This window comes from Argopecten irradians, chromosome 16 (assembly GCF_041381155.1).
Source record: "Argopecten irradians isolate NY chromosome 16, Ai_NY, whole genome shotgun sequence".
NCBI classification, from domain to species: domain Eukaryota; kingdom Metazoa; phylum Mollusca; class Bivalvia; order Pectinida; family Pectinidae; genus Argopecten; species Argopecten irradians.
The window spans coordinates 8,750,665-8,764,189 of NC_091149.1; the positions used below are offsets into that span (position 1 = coordinate 8,750,665).

At 33.4% G+C, this 13,525-nt stretch overlaps 2 protein-coding genes across 5 annotated transcripts in view; one reads left to right on the forward strand and one right to left on the reverse strand.

Annotated features, from left to right (window-relative positions):
* Positions 1-2,819, forward strand: part of LOC138310555 (cytochrome P450 3A8-like) — a 47,113-nt gene extending 44,294 nt beyond the window's left edge. For all 4 annotated transcript variants that reach the window (XM_069251823.1, XM_069251820.1, XM_069251822.1 and 1 more), the window contains one exon: positions 358-2,819. In XM_069251823.1, the coding sequence (XP_069107924.1) occupies positions 358-444 (87 nt within the window). In that variant the 3' untranslated portion in view covers positions 445-2,819. The remainder of the gene's footprint in view (positions 1-357) is intronic.
* Positions 2,820-4,604: 1,785 nt separating this feature from the next.
* On the reverse strand, positions 4,605-12,861 carry LOC138310928 (dentin sialophosphoprotein-like). Its single transcript, XM_069252257.1, has 4 exons — positions 12,069-12,861; positions 9,262-9,418; positions 7,131-7,208; positions 4,605-6,372 (listed from the first exon to the last, which is right to left on the reverse strand). The coding sequence occupies exons 1-4, from the start codon at positions 12,300-12,302 to the stop codon at positions 5,246-5,248; spliced, it is 1,596 nt and encodes a 531-aa protein (XP_069108358.1). The 5' UTR covers positions 12,303-12,861; the 3' UTR covers positions 4,605-5,245.
* Between the last annotated feature and the right edge of the window lie 664 nt (positions 12,862-13,525).

Consider the following 13,525-nt stretch of genomic DNA (forward strand, 5'->3'; position numbering starts at 1 on the left):
TTGCGAATCTTCCAGTATATATAAGTTAAATTCAAAATGTATTAATAAATTTAAATAGGTGTGTCAACTCTTGTGATGTGTGGTGTAAGTGGTTGTTAGTTCCGTTTAATTTCAGCATGATTGCGAGTCTTTCAGTATATAGAAGTTAAATCCAAAATTTATAAATACATTTAAATAGGTGTGTCAACTCTTGTGATGTGAGGTGTAAGTGGTTGTTAGTTCCGTTTAATTTCAGCATGATTGCGAGTCTTTCAGTATATAGAAGTTAAATTCAAAATTTATAAATACATTTGAATAGGTGTGTCAACTCTTGTGATGTGTGGTGTAAGTGATTGTTTGTTCCATTTAAAATTTCAGCCTTATCCTCCACAGTTTCAGAAGATCTCTCCTATTCTGCATACTGTAAAACCCATTCAACTGAAGGTCGTGCTGGACCGGTACTAGTTAAGTCTTCAAGTAGCTACATGTATGTCAACATATCCTTTTACAGAGAAACATTTCAATAAGTATTCCGCGGAAATGATGGACTTGAAGAAATACTGGACGAACATGTTTTCCGTCATTGTACAGCATTTCGAAAATTCGGGGTCTATTGCACATGGTGGTCTTTTGAAGATATTGATTTCGTCTTTACATTATACATGTACAGAGTTATATCCCTCATTTGTAGGTATCGATTGTGACATCGGTATTATTTAAGCAAAAGATTGCGCCATTTCTCTGAAAAATATGACGTTACTCTCATTAAAAAATATCTTAACGATAAATACCTACCCGCAATGGCAGATAACTCTGTGATGTGCAAATACAGAATATTACATTTCAATCAGGCTCCTAGTTCAGACCGGAGGGCAAATACCCAATATAGGGTCCAGATCTCGTTCCGGGACACAAGATTGATGGCTAATCGCATCGACCTGTATACCATGAATGGTCAATGTCAGAAAAATTAACCATTCCCACATTCGTGTGCAATCAAGGATATGTGTTGTAAAACAAATGACTGCTTTTGATTGATACTATAATATGTCATGATATGTTTTCCGACCAGTTTTGATATTGTATTATTGTCTGTGGTGTTAACTGCAAAGATCTTTATGATGTATGTTGTATGTCCGTGGTCACATTTAGTTTATTTTTATTTATTCCATAGTTTTATGTTATGTATTCATGCATATAAACAATGCAGTATTAAATGTATATAGGCCATACAAACACGGAACTTTAATACGTTTTATTAAACACATTATTTTTCCAAAGTAAATTATCCTGCCAAAGTAAAATTGCGGGCTGAATTTGATCCCATTCTTAAGGCATATTGTTCTAAATATCTTCTGATTGTGTATAATAAAAAGATACTCAGCAAAATATGCAGCAAGAATGGAACCCAAATTCGGGTCGCAAATTAACTCATTCGTCTTTAATTTACGATTATTAAACCATGTATAATTCGGCAACCTGGCTATACCGGTCAATTATTCTGATCACGGCGACATCCGGAATAGACAGGTTACACTGTAATCTTCCATTTACGTTGATCAGTTTTGTATCTGACATAATTGACAAGTCATTATACGTGTAATGGTCTAATTTTACTTATGTTTTGTAAAATGCATATACTCATAATCTCATATGTAATAATGTTGGTTTGGTTTGTTTATTTTTACGTCCTATTAACAGCCAGGGTCATGTAAGGACGTGCCAGGTTTGTTGGTGGAGGAAAGCCGGAGTACCCGGAGAAAAACCAACGACCAGCGGTCAGTACCTGGCAACTGCCCCACATGGGATTCGAACCCGCATCCCAGAGGTGGAGGGCTTGTGGTAATATGTCGGGACATCTTAACCACTCGGCCACCGCGGCCCCATGTAATAATGTCCTAATCTTCATATCTTTACAACATTATATGTAACTTTATATCAATTTAATGACGACGGAATATATATCCAACTCATACCTTAACAAGGTTTTAGCATATGTAACAACACGATCTACATTAACGTAGTATTATATGAAATGATATACATTTTGATATTTTCACGTTTTGCACCTATTATATAAGCTTATGTAAGTCATTCTAATAATAGTTTTGCTCCGAAGGTCCCTATTAGCATTGTCTAATAGATGATCAGGTGTAATGGAGTCATAAACGTTATTATTCTTCAGTTTTGACTTAATATACAAATATGACGTAGCCTTGTTAGCTGAACCATAAGGAAGTATTCGTGAAAATTTCATGTTTGTGTATTTAAGGAGCAATGTAGTTTGGGTCCAGTTGTGCAAATCGTGATTAACTTAATCAAATTTTAACGACTATATAAAAATCCAATTAAAAAAAAATTACAAAATTCTGCAAGATTTTTTAGAGCTCTTTATCACACGGTTTGTATCAAATGAAAAATGAAAAAAAAACCATTAATTAAGTGATTACGCTAATCACTCTTTGAACAATCAGACCCTGCCGCTGGATCATGAAGCAGAGTAAAGTTTAAAATGGTCTTAATTTTAGACTTAGCCAATCAAAGTTGACGTTATAAAAAGGTACATCAATTATAATTGGCTAATTCAAAATTTCAGTCTAAAATTATTTCATGATCCTGAGGCCTGGTAAGCAAAGTGCAATGCCAACCAACAGTAGCTAATAGAGCTTGGCTATTAAAAATGAAAGATCTGTACAGCACGTTATGGGGGTGTTTTATTGATAACATACTTATTTAAGCAGACGAAATTCACAGCGATGTTTATATTGTATTGTTGGACATGTTTCAATTTTGTGTTATGGATAGTATGTAATAATATTAAATGTTTATCCTCAAAATTATTTGTAGTGCCTTTGTTTTATATGGATGCTGTTCCGAGACCACTTCTGTGTATTTAATAGAAGTTTTGCAACCAAAAGGCGTCTATGTAATTTTGTTTTATTTTACTTATAAAATGTTAAGTTCTTTGAATTCATTACTATGAATTACTTCTATAGATACATACGCTTATGCGATGTTCTCAGATCCTCTATTTAACGGAATGGTTATAAGGATTGGTATTTTAATCTGATTGGCTGTTGATTGGTTCTCATTTTGTTTAAAAATTTGTTCCGATTTCATACCGAAATGCAGATATTCTCCTTCTGAGAGAAATGACGATTCTAAACTAATGGATTGGTTTTTCTATACCAATTAGATTATGATACTGATTTTATTCTTAGTTTCAAAAGTATCATGTTCCTATGATTTTATATTCCCCTGTACTTTACTTCAAAACATTTACTCCATTTAGCTTATATCAAACAAAAAAGACATCTCGTCAAAGTGACAGAATGCATATTTATATTTCTCTCATACCTACACGTGTAATGCTGGCTGGTCTATGGAAATACACTCATGTCGCCTGAAGCTGTATTGCATGGCTACCCATGCAATTAAAGCCTCGTGAAATCACAGCGTCATCAAAATGACTACTTTCTCGGTAAAATTTTAACATTTTTTTTTTTCAGAAACTAAATTCTATGCTTTATTTACTTTCAACGATACAAACAACTGAATTTGCGTTAAAATATTACGCAGCTATGATGCATGGAGAAATTATTTGCATTCACTGATTTTTTCGAACTCATTTAAAATGGCTGAATTATAAGGATTAATTTGAATATTTTTTCATGTTATGGAGATATGACACAAAAATCTGAGTGTACTCTCATCATAAAGCGATTTATTTAGAGTACACTCAGATTTTTGCGTTATGTCTCCATAAAATAAAAAATAAATCTATTCAAGTTATTCCTAAAATATAGTAAAATTGCAATTAAAAGTATGAGCGAAAAATACTCTTCCATACGTGGATATGAAGAATAGGGATATTCTACCCTCGGGATCACAAAATGTTGTCAAATTCTCTGCAACCCTCGGGTTTTATAACATTTTGTGACCCTCGGATAGAATATATACCTATCCTTCATATCCACATTTGAAAGAGTCTTATAATATTTGTCATGCATTTTGTGTGAATTTACTTCATACACGAGAGCGATTTTGACAGTGCTACAAACGATGTCGTCCCCTAAAGTTTAACGTTAAGAAATTACGAGGTAGTAATTTGAATGGTCATCAGAACGTGGTTCCTAATGCATCGGTGTCAGATCCTCTACAAATCAATGTAAAAATAAATATATATGTTTAAATCGAATTACGTTTCGAGATACCATAACGATGATGTTGACGTGCAAATTGCCGTCGATTAACCAACACTTCCGGTGATCGTGACGTCATGTTTTCACTTAATTTTGTGTCGCCACGATTACAGGAAGGTAAGACTGATTTAAGAACACTCGTACTTTACCCACATCGTTTTGGGATCTCGAAACATCCGTATTGGTAGAGCATATGGCTAGTGTTTGGTGGATGTGACGTTTATCTCGTAAAATGATTTCTTATGTACAGTTGTACTAATGAAGAAACATTAAAATGCACACCCCCCCCCCCAAAAAAAAAAAAAAAAAAAAACCCACAAAAAAACCACAACATTACACAGAAGGAATTATCGGTCAAACTGGCGTTTTACAAAAAACAATTATATGACGGTTATTCAACAGAAAATGACACAAAAATGAAAATTTTAAATGTACAAATGTATTTATTGATAATGACAGTATATAAGCACCAATTTCAGGAATATATACATTCAACACATATCGCTAATCTCACTCATTTTTTCATATTTCGTCAAATATTGGAGTCGTTGTCCAGGAAAGGACGTGTTTTAAGGTTTATAATCTCTCGAAAGTGAGCGAGACCCGGCAAAATGTTGAGAATAGAAAACTAAAAAGGTTTTTGTAAGTTAAACGATTTGAGCATAATGAAAAGTTGACATGGAATAAGTTATAAAATGTCTATATACATTGTCTATCTTCATATTTACAAAAATATCATATTCTGTTCTAGCTCATAAATGCGTTTCGGTACTATATGAATTTGCAGATATAAGTGTATGCAAACAAAAATAGTGTTTTCTCTAAAAGGTTTTGCTAAGATGGTTACAAAAGATAACAAATGATTGAAAATGTGAAACTAAATTAAAACAATATGTTTGTATTAGGAATATAACGAAAGCTAATTAAACAATATAATTATCAAAATGTTTTTTATCGATTAAGAGCTGATATCGTACATAATTATACAATTATAGTATAATTAGTTTCGTTATAGTTTTAGTCAGATTTAGCAAGTCTTGGATGTTTCATAAATGAGCATGTGCTTAAAATCTCCATTGGATACTGTCGTCACGTGCAGTTTGGATGACTGACGACCGTCCGCCATTTCCACGAGTTACCATGTTAGATTTTGAGGCATCCTCCCACATCGTCGGCACTCCTGGAGCATTCGGAATACTCGGCATGGCTGGAAGGGCTACAGCTGGGACAGGAGCAGGAGGTATATCAAGTCTTCGGTTAGCTCCGGCTAAAGTCGCCTGTGGTCGGGAACTTACGCGACTGTTCGGGATGATAGAGGGCGGAGCTGTTTCGGTGATGAGGTTGGCCGCCACCATGGTGTTCAATGTATCTGAACCGTCAGACATTACGTCATTGACTGTGTCTACAACATTTCCAGTGACGTCATTCATTGTGTCTATCGTATTTTCTGCGACGTCACTAACGACATCTCCTATATTTCCAGTGACGTCACTTGCAGCATCCCTAACATTCCCTGCGACTTCACTCATAGTATCTGCCATATTACCAGTCACTTCGTTTACGGCATCTATCGTATTTTCGACTCCATCTTGGATGTTGTCAATAACATCGGCAGTTCCGTCGGTAAGGGTATCTACCGTGTCACCCATGACGTCATTGACATTATCCATGACATCACCAACACCGTCGCCAAGACCGTCGCCCATTTCATCTAACATGTCGTCCATATTAGCAGACGTCCCACCCATTCCTATGTCGCCTCCATCCATGTCAATACCGTCAAGGACATTATCTAGCATATCATCGACTGTATCATCCATTTTGCCATCTTTGACACGAATCTCTGGCAGGTCGGAGCCATCATCTCTATCTCTGCTGTCGTCGTTGTCATCTCCTTTGCGCCTTTTACCTTTGCCATCCTTCTCGCTACTATCACTGCTGTTGCTACTATCGCTACTGTCACTACTGCTATCATCGTCATCACTGCTATCGCTACTATCACTGCTATTACTACTATCACTGCTATCACTACTATCACTGCTGTCGCTACTATCATCCTTATCATCGCTGTCGTCTTTACTGATATCATCGCTGCTGTCACTATCATCGCTGTCACCATCATTCCTCACAATACCATCGTCGTCATCATACTGGATTTTCTTGGAAATCACTGCGTCATCGACGTTATAATCTGATGATAAAATAGAGGAGAAAAGATATGAATTTAGATGTGTAAGTTATTCACATCTATAGGATATGAATATAAAAATCTTCATTGTATATATTTTTTGAGTGGATGCGACCAATGATTGAAATGTATGCAAGTGCAAATTCTTAATACATCTGTAATTAGGTAAGAGAGAAGAGTAAGGTAAATTTGATCTGAAAGATAACAAATATGGAAAATTTGAATGAGAGCCCTTGATATGCGAATGGGAAATGTATTGTTATTTACATGTATTACTGAATAAAATATTTTTTTATGAAAAAAAAAGAATATAAAAATCTTCCTAATTTGTCATTTTTCAGAAACTAAACTATTGTTAAGAAAATGTTCAAATCCGTATGATCGAAAATTATTTATTTTGGTTTCAAGATATTATTGCGTAAAAAAATTCATATACAATGATTGTCATCTTGCACACCTACGACGTAAATATCAAAATAAAATCACGGCATGATTGAAAACTAATGATGAAACAATAAACTATTTCTGTGTTTTATCTTCCCCACACAGTAAAAAATGTCTTTGGTATTACCCTTTTAACCAATTCTAACAATCTACATGTATATACTATAGCTGTTTTATTCGCGTTATCAAATTTTGCTTTATTTGCGGTTAATTAAATTTCTGCAATCAAGAAAAAATGACATGTGTAACGCATACAGTATATCAATCCATTTTTTGGCAGTTTGTATTTAAGATCATCGATATTTTATCATACTCACCATCATCATCAAACATGCCATCGCCATCAAACACTAGGACGTCACTGTGGAATTCCATGGCGTCAATCTTACCATCACCTAAAAAAAGAAACATATTTTATAAATGACGCTAATTAGACTTCGAACTCTACCTTATTGATTCATATAGGGACAAATTGTTCAACAACGTGCAAAGGAAGCAATATTGAAAAAAAACGTATATAAAATCATATAGAAAGGAAAGCATTTTATTTATATCACTTTTGAACTGTCTCTTGTTCATTTGATGTAGGAGAATGGTATCCATCTACGCGCAACTGAAGCATTGAAGGGAAAACCTATTGTATGTAACCTAGAAAGGAAACAATTATGAGACTATCTAATATGTACATTGTTTAATGTAAGAAGGAAATTAATGTTCAACTATGACCAAAACATAATTACAATATAAACTTCAAGTTTATGTAACATATATAGATATATATTGCAACAATTTCACAATTGTTTCCTTTCAAACCATTTCCATTAAAATGATGCTTTTTTGTTACATTTTATGACTTTAGCAACAGGATATCCATGTCAATTAAAAAACTTAACACACGAATTACAATATTGTTTAAACGTCGCAGGACATTATCAAGTTTGAGCCAACGGAGAGTCTTACTGTTTGTAAATGATTTGGTTTAGTGGGATTTATATTTATATAAACCACAAACCGATGTAGCGCGAACTTTCTTTTCTATTTGTAATGATATAAACTAGGAGACATTTTGTATATGATGTTTATCAATATCTAGCTTGATGTTTCAGGATATCATCATCAAATATTATATTTATCATTAAATAAGAATAACAATTGAGATTATCTATTGTTTATACTGTTAATATGATAATAAAACATTCTGAAATGAAATGAACTGTAAATCCCACAAAAAAGTTTCAGATTAGAAAAATGCGACATTTAAACACGGCGAAATTGAAGCACCTTACAGTTTATGAAATATGAATATCATAAAATCTAAAACGGACGATTCCGCCGCTCTGAAAGCACATTATTTTGTAACATTATATGTTTGACTTGAAAACATTCAGCAGGCGGAGAGTGTGCTAATCCTAAAAAACATGACAGTAATGTTCATTGAATTCTTACAAACCATAACCTAGTTTCTAATCGACTGGGACTAGCAACACCAAAACAACAAAAATAAACACTCATATCAACTGTCCAATGAGGACAATCATCACATAAATCGCAATAGATGGAGATACTACAGCATCCTACTGTGAAGTGCATTAGCGAATGAAACTGACATTTCTTCGGCATTGTTTAGGGCATACAATAAACAAACAAATAGACAAATAAATCAATATTCTTTCATATCTACGGATGTAATATTGGCTGGTCTAGGGCAATACACTGATGTCGCCTGAGGCTGTATTGCATGGCTACCCATGCAATGAAGCCTCGTGACGTCACGGCGTCAACTAAATCTCTATTTCCTCGGTAAAATTTTAACTTTTTTGTCACAAATTTGACTGGTTTTACTAAAAAAAGATGCAAACAACGGAATTTGTGTTGAAAATATCACGTAATTTGTAATGTATGAAAATTGACTTTCAGTCGTGGATTTCTTCGAATTTCTTTCAAAATGGCTGGATATTATAGTTATAAATTTGCAAAAAAAGTAGATATAAAAGAGTCTTATATTATTATTTTTTATTATTGATATTGACACTTTCACATAACGCTCTATAACATCACCTTATAGCTTCACCTTGTAATCAAAATATTGTTATAATACCAAACTGCTACAGATGTCACCTGTCGAACAAAACAATGACGTGATGTAGTATTCACCTGTCAACATTATCGCCTTGCCACCATGACCTTGATATTAGTCACACAGTTGATGAAACCATATTACTCAAACATAGCAATTATTTTTACAATTATTTGAATGTCATTTAGCAAAAAATCAACTAACAAGTATATCGATAGCAAAGCATCTCATTTCATGTATTTGAAGGTGACATAGGTATAGATGAATAAAACTAATATTTTTTTCAAACAATAATTGAAAACGTTTTTAGTAATTTTACATTAACTAATAGTAAAACAAGGTGAACATTCGAAAAGAAAAAAAATGCTTACTATCTCTGTCGACCTCGCTGAAAGCAGACCGGATGTGGAAGGATTTGGGGTCATGACCCAAACTGCGTGCGAATTCAGGTAAACTGATGCCTTTGTCGTCGTTGATATCGTAAAATTTAAACTTCTTCGGTATCGGGGTTATGTGTATGTAATTTCTCTGAAAAAAAGAAAAAAACCGCAATATTTCGTTAAAACAATATACGAGAAGAGGAAAGTCAGCGGCAGATACAAACCAATCCCTCTTTCACTAATATGCAATTTTAACTTAGTATTTATGGTTTCCTTTCAGTAAGGCTTAACACAGACATTAACGGTGTAAAAACGACAGTATACGTCAAATTCAGTCATAAAATATATTTCACACATTAATAACTTTTTATATCTTAATTTCTTCATGGCGTTTAACTATTTCACATATTTAATACACATCCATACCTTATATTCAAAAATGAGATTATACTATGGACGTTTACAATCTTAGTCAAGTTAGACATACTAATATTCTTCACGTGATATTAAAATATGAGTCATGATCAATTTATATATATAAATATAAAAAAAAACAGTTTGATTTATCATGAATTTCTTCTAAAACTTAGATATCTCAATTTTATATATATATATATATTTATTTTTGTCATGAAAGCATAACACAATGAACTGTGTAATCGAAAAATGAAATCGAAACAGAACAAAAGGTTGATGGTGGGCAGTACATGTAAGTTTTAATACAATAACATAAAGCGATATTCAAGTAAATCGATGCAACACCGTTCATGTCCTAAAAATTCTTGATGACCTATTTCTTTCTAAGAGTCCATTTTTGTATAAGCCACCAGATGCAACGTTTACAAATTAAGAGGTCGTTTTATGTTAACAAATATTAGCATTTTGTATGCCAGTGGAAACGGTTGTTTTATGAAATATTAAATTAAACAAAAACTAGACTAGCATCTCTTATAATATATTTAAAACAAATAAAAAATTAAAAATATTCATGAAATATACATTGTTTAATGTACTGCCATCCAAAAGTTCTGTTACACGTGCAGTTTTACAAATAAAGATACAGGACAAAAATGAGACAACTTTGTTAATAAAGACATCAGTATATATTTATCAATTTATCAACTTATTTAATTTCTCAGACTTATTTGTTTTTTCGAAGAGTTTGCGTAGAGATAAATTGAAAACAAATTTTAACATTTGTAACAGAACTTTTGAAGGGAAGTTATCAATTTCGTCTTGTTTATTCAATTCATATAGACTTTGTCCTATATATGCGTACAAAAATACGTACAATCATACGTTGCGGTTTTTTATTGATATTGCTATCGTGATTTCCTTAAATAGTTTCGCCCACAAATAGGTAATGACCATTGGCTACCTGACATGTCCGTGTACGTATATACATCATATAGTTACCGCTTTAACGGACAACGCTCCGGACATATACACTACATAGTTCGCTGATTAAATACATTAGCGTGACCATATCGATGTCCGGCTGATGTCCAGCTGATGGTCATTTGACGACAGGCGGTGCTAGCAACTGTCAATCAATTGGGTGGTCAAGCCGTTGACGTCACGCTAATCAAATGTGTCGTGAGTATATAATGATTTTTTAATATGCGTGGTATATATATATATACATTGTTCTACTGTGCTCTGTCACATACTATTTACTTAATAATCAATAAGCATTATTATGATTTAAATAAACCAATCGTTATAATATGTGCTATTCATATAATATACTGTTCTACGGCGTTCAGTTGGCAAGACAAATATAACATACTATTTACTAAATAATCAATTAGCATTATTGTGATTTAAATAAATTAGTTGTTTTAATAAGCTTGATATTTATATATGTATGTACATATGTATATACTGTTCTTCGGCGCTTGTTGGCAAACATCACATAATCTTTTTTTTACTAAATAATTGACACGCTTTATTGTAATTTAAATAAACTAGACTAAAGAAACACGAAATAGTCTTAATTTAGTCAAAAATAATCTTGTCTAATTTATTTCGTTATAAAACCCCGTTTTTTTAAAAACTAAAGGAAAAAAACAATACTTGTAGTATCCTAAAACCCTTACACACTCCTCACACGCAAGACCTCTCATATACGGGAGGTCATTCTTAGGTGACCCTGGCTAATATTACCAATCGACAGGCACCTACGTATACGTAGTATGACTCATAAATTCGAAATAGTTGCATTATTAATCACGTAGCCGTTTTCAACAGGCATCATTGCTCTCGAGAACAATGAAAAAAAGTTAAATAATTTTCTAGTAGAAAATATCCAAACTTGATTCTTGGACAAATAATACTGAAAGTTCGTACGTGCTTGGATATGATTTCATTTTGATTTCTCACTCTTCCAGCAATTGCTTTATTTACACTCTAAGGGATAATGTTTCGCATAGCATTGTATCCCCCAACAAAATGATTGCATTCAGTTTGGTCTTTAAAGTCACGCCTACCAAAACTCATTTATAACAAACTTTAGCAATTTTAGATACATTTTAAACACTTTTAAACCTGCGTATTTATGAATATTCACTAATTCAGATATAGTTGCTTCCTTCTGTCTATTCCTACTTGGTTTTAAAAAGGTATGTAGTTATATAATGCTTCCTTCTGTTTATTCCTACTTGGTTTTTAAAAAGACATGTACATGTAGTTTGTAAATTATTACAACAATATTTGTTTTAGTTTTAGAAAAAAAAAGATTGGAAACGATTTTAAACTAACTGGTACAACTGATTTATGAAAACAATTAATATCCTTACCCCTGAGGTTCTTGTGTCACGTTTGTTTCGTTTCTTTAGCACTTTCCCGCGGATTTTTAAGCATGAGAATCCGCACGTGTAATCGTCAACTCCGTGTCTCGTTTTCACTTCTCGGCAGCTTCTGATGCACGTGGTATGTGGCGTCTTAGTAAGGACATTGGTCAGTGGAATCGACATTGAAGCTGCCAAACTGACCACCGACATAAAAGCCAAGCAAATCAATGAAAACTCCATGTTGGCACTTTTACGGTTAAAAAACGTTGGATTTCGTAATATTTGTACAAAATAAGATTGCTTCTTAGAAGTCAATGAAGATAAAAATACTAAAATAAAACTAAGAAATTAAAGTTTCTCTGACGAACAAAAGAATAAGTGTTCACGTTAGGTCCGGACCCACACTCACTGCTAAACAATTTCCTGCTGTTCCGTCCCGAGTGTTCGATGACAGCGACACCTATGAGAAGCTAAAGACCAATGATCGTCCGGTGCTTCGTGTGCTATTTCTGGACACGAGATGGTATTGTCATGTATTACAGAAGTTCTGCTAGTTTAGTAGGAAACTCGGTATTTATGAACATAATTTCTGCATTAATGGAGACAACAAACGTGTCAGCCAATCATCTTTTGTGTGTTGTGTACACGTCATTAAGCCCAGGTAGGAATATGACAGGTGTATATACATGTATATGCATTATACATTTTTATTAACGCCGATCGCTTCGTCACGTTGCGGTTTTACACAGCAGGACACTGTACTGTACGTTATATGCCTATAGACGGGAATATCGGTTACGGCATTCCGTCTCCCGTAATAAATATTGATGAACGCCTTTGGTAGAAATACGCGTCAATGACTTCGATATCGTAAACAATGGATTAGGAAATTTGTCTATGTATATGCACATGTTACATACACGCATCAATCTTCGGCGCATATTTATTTGTATATGTGCGGTTTTTAATAGGGCGTCATTAGACGACAATTTGCAAATTGCACAATTGATTTTGGTGTTTAAACTGTAAATGCACATTGCTCGTTGTATGCACACGTCAAACTACGGCAAATAATTATTAGTATATATGCAGTTTTAAATAGAAAGCAAGCATTGGACGACAATGCGCAGGTTGAACAATTGATCTGGATGTTTTACACTCAAAATACACATTACACACTGTACATTATAAATCATAACTGTTTTACACATTTATCCAATATAGGCACATATTGATAGTATATATGTAAGTACTATATATATGCAGGCTTATAATATGACGAAAGTAAACTTCTTAATTGCCGATTTGCAAATTGTACGTGCATAAGACATATCCACCTTGTGGTATTGATTGTGTAAAAACTGTGACACAAACTTTGATCACCAAATATTGATGTCGTTCCTATTTATTTCAGACAAGAAATTATTAGCATTTAGTTTTTCAAGGATATGCTATAGAAAAAC

Coding starts and splice junctions, on each gene's coding strand:
- LOC138310928 (XM_069252257.1), bottom strand. CDS start 12,302: ATGGAGTTTTCATTGATTTGCTTGGCTTTTATGTCGGTGGTCAGTTTG. Junction 9,419..12,068: donor GTGACACAAGAACCTCAGGG/GTAAGGATATTA, acceptor TCTTTTTTTCAG/AGAAATTACATACACATAAC. Junction 7,209..9,261: donor CAGCGAGGTCGACAGAGATA/GTAAGCATTTTT, acceptor TTCTTTTTTTAG/GTGATGGTAAGATTGACGCC.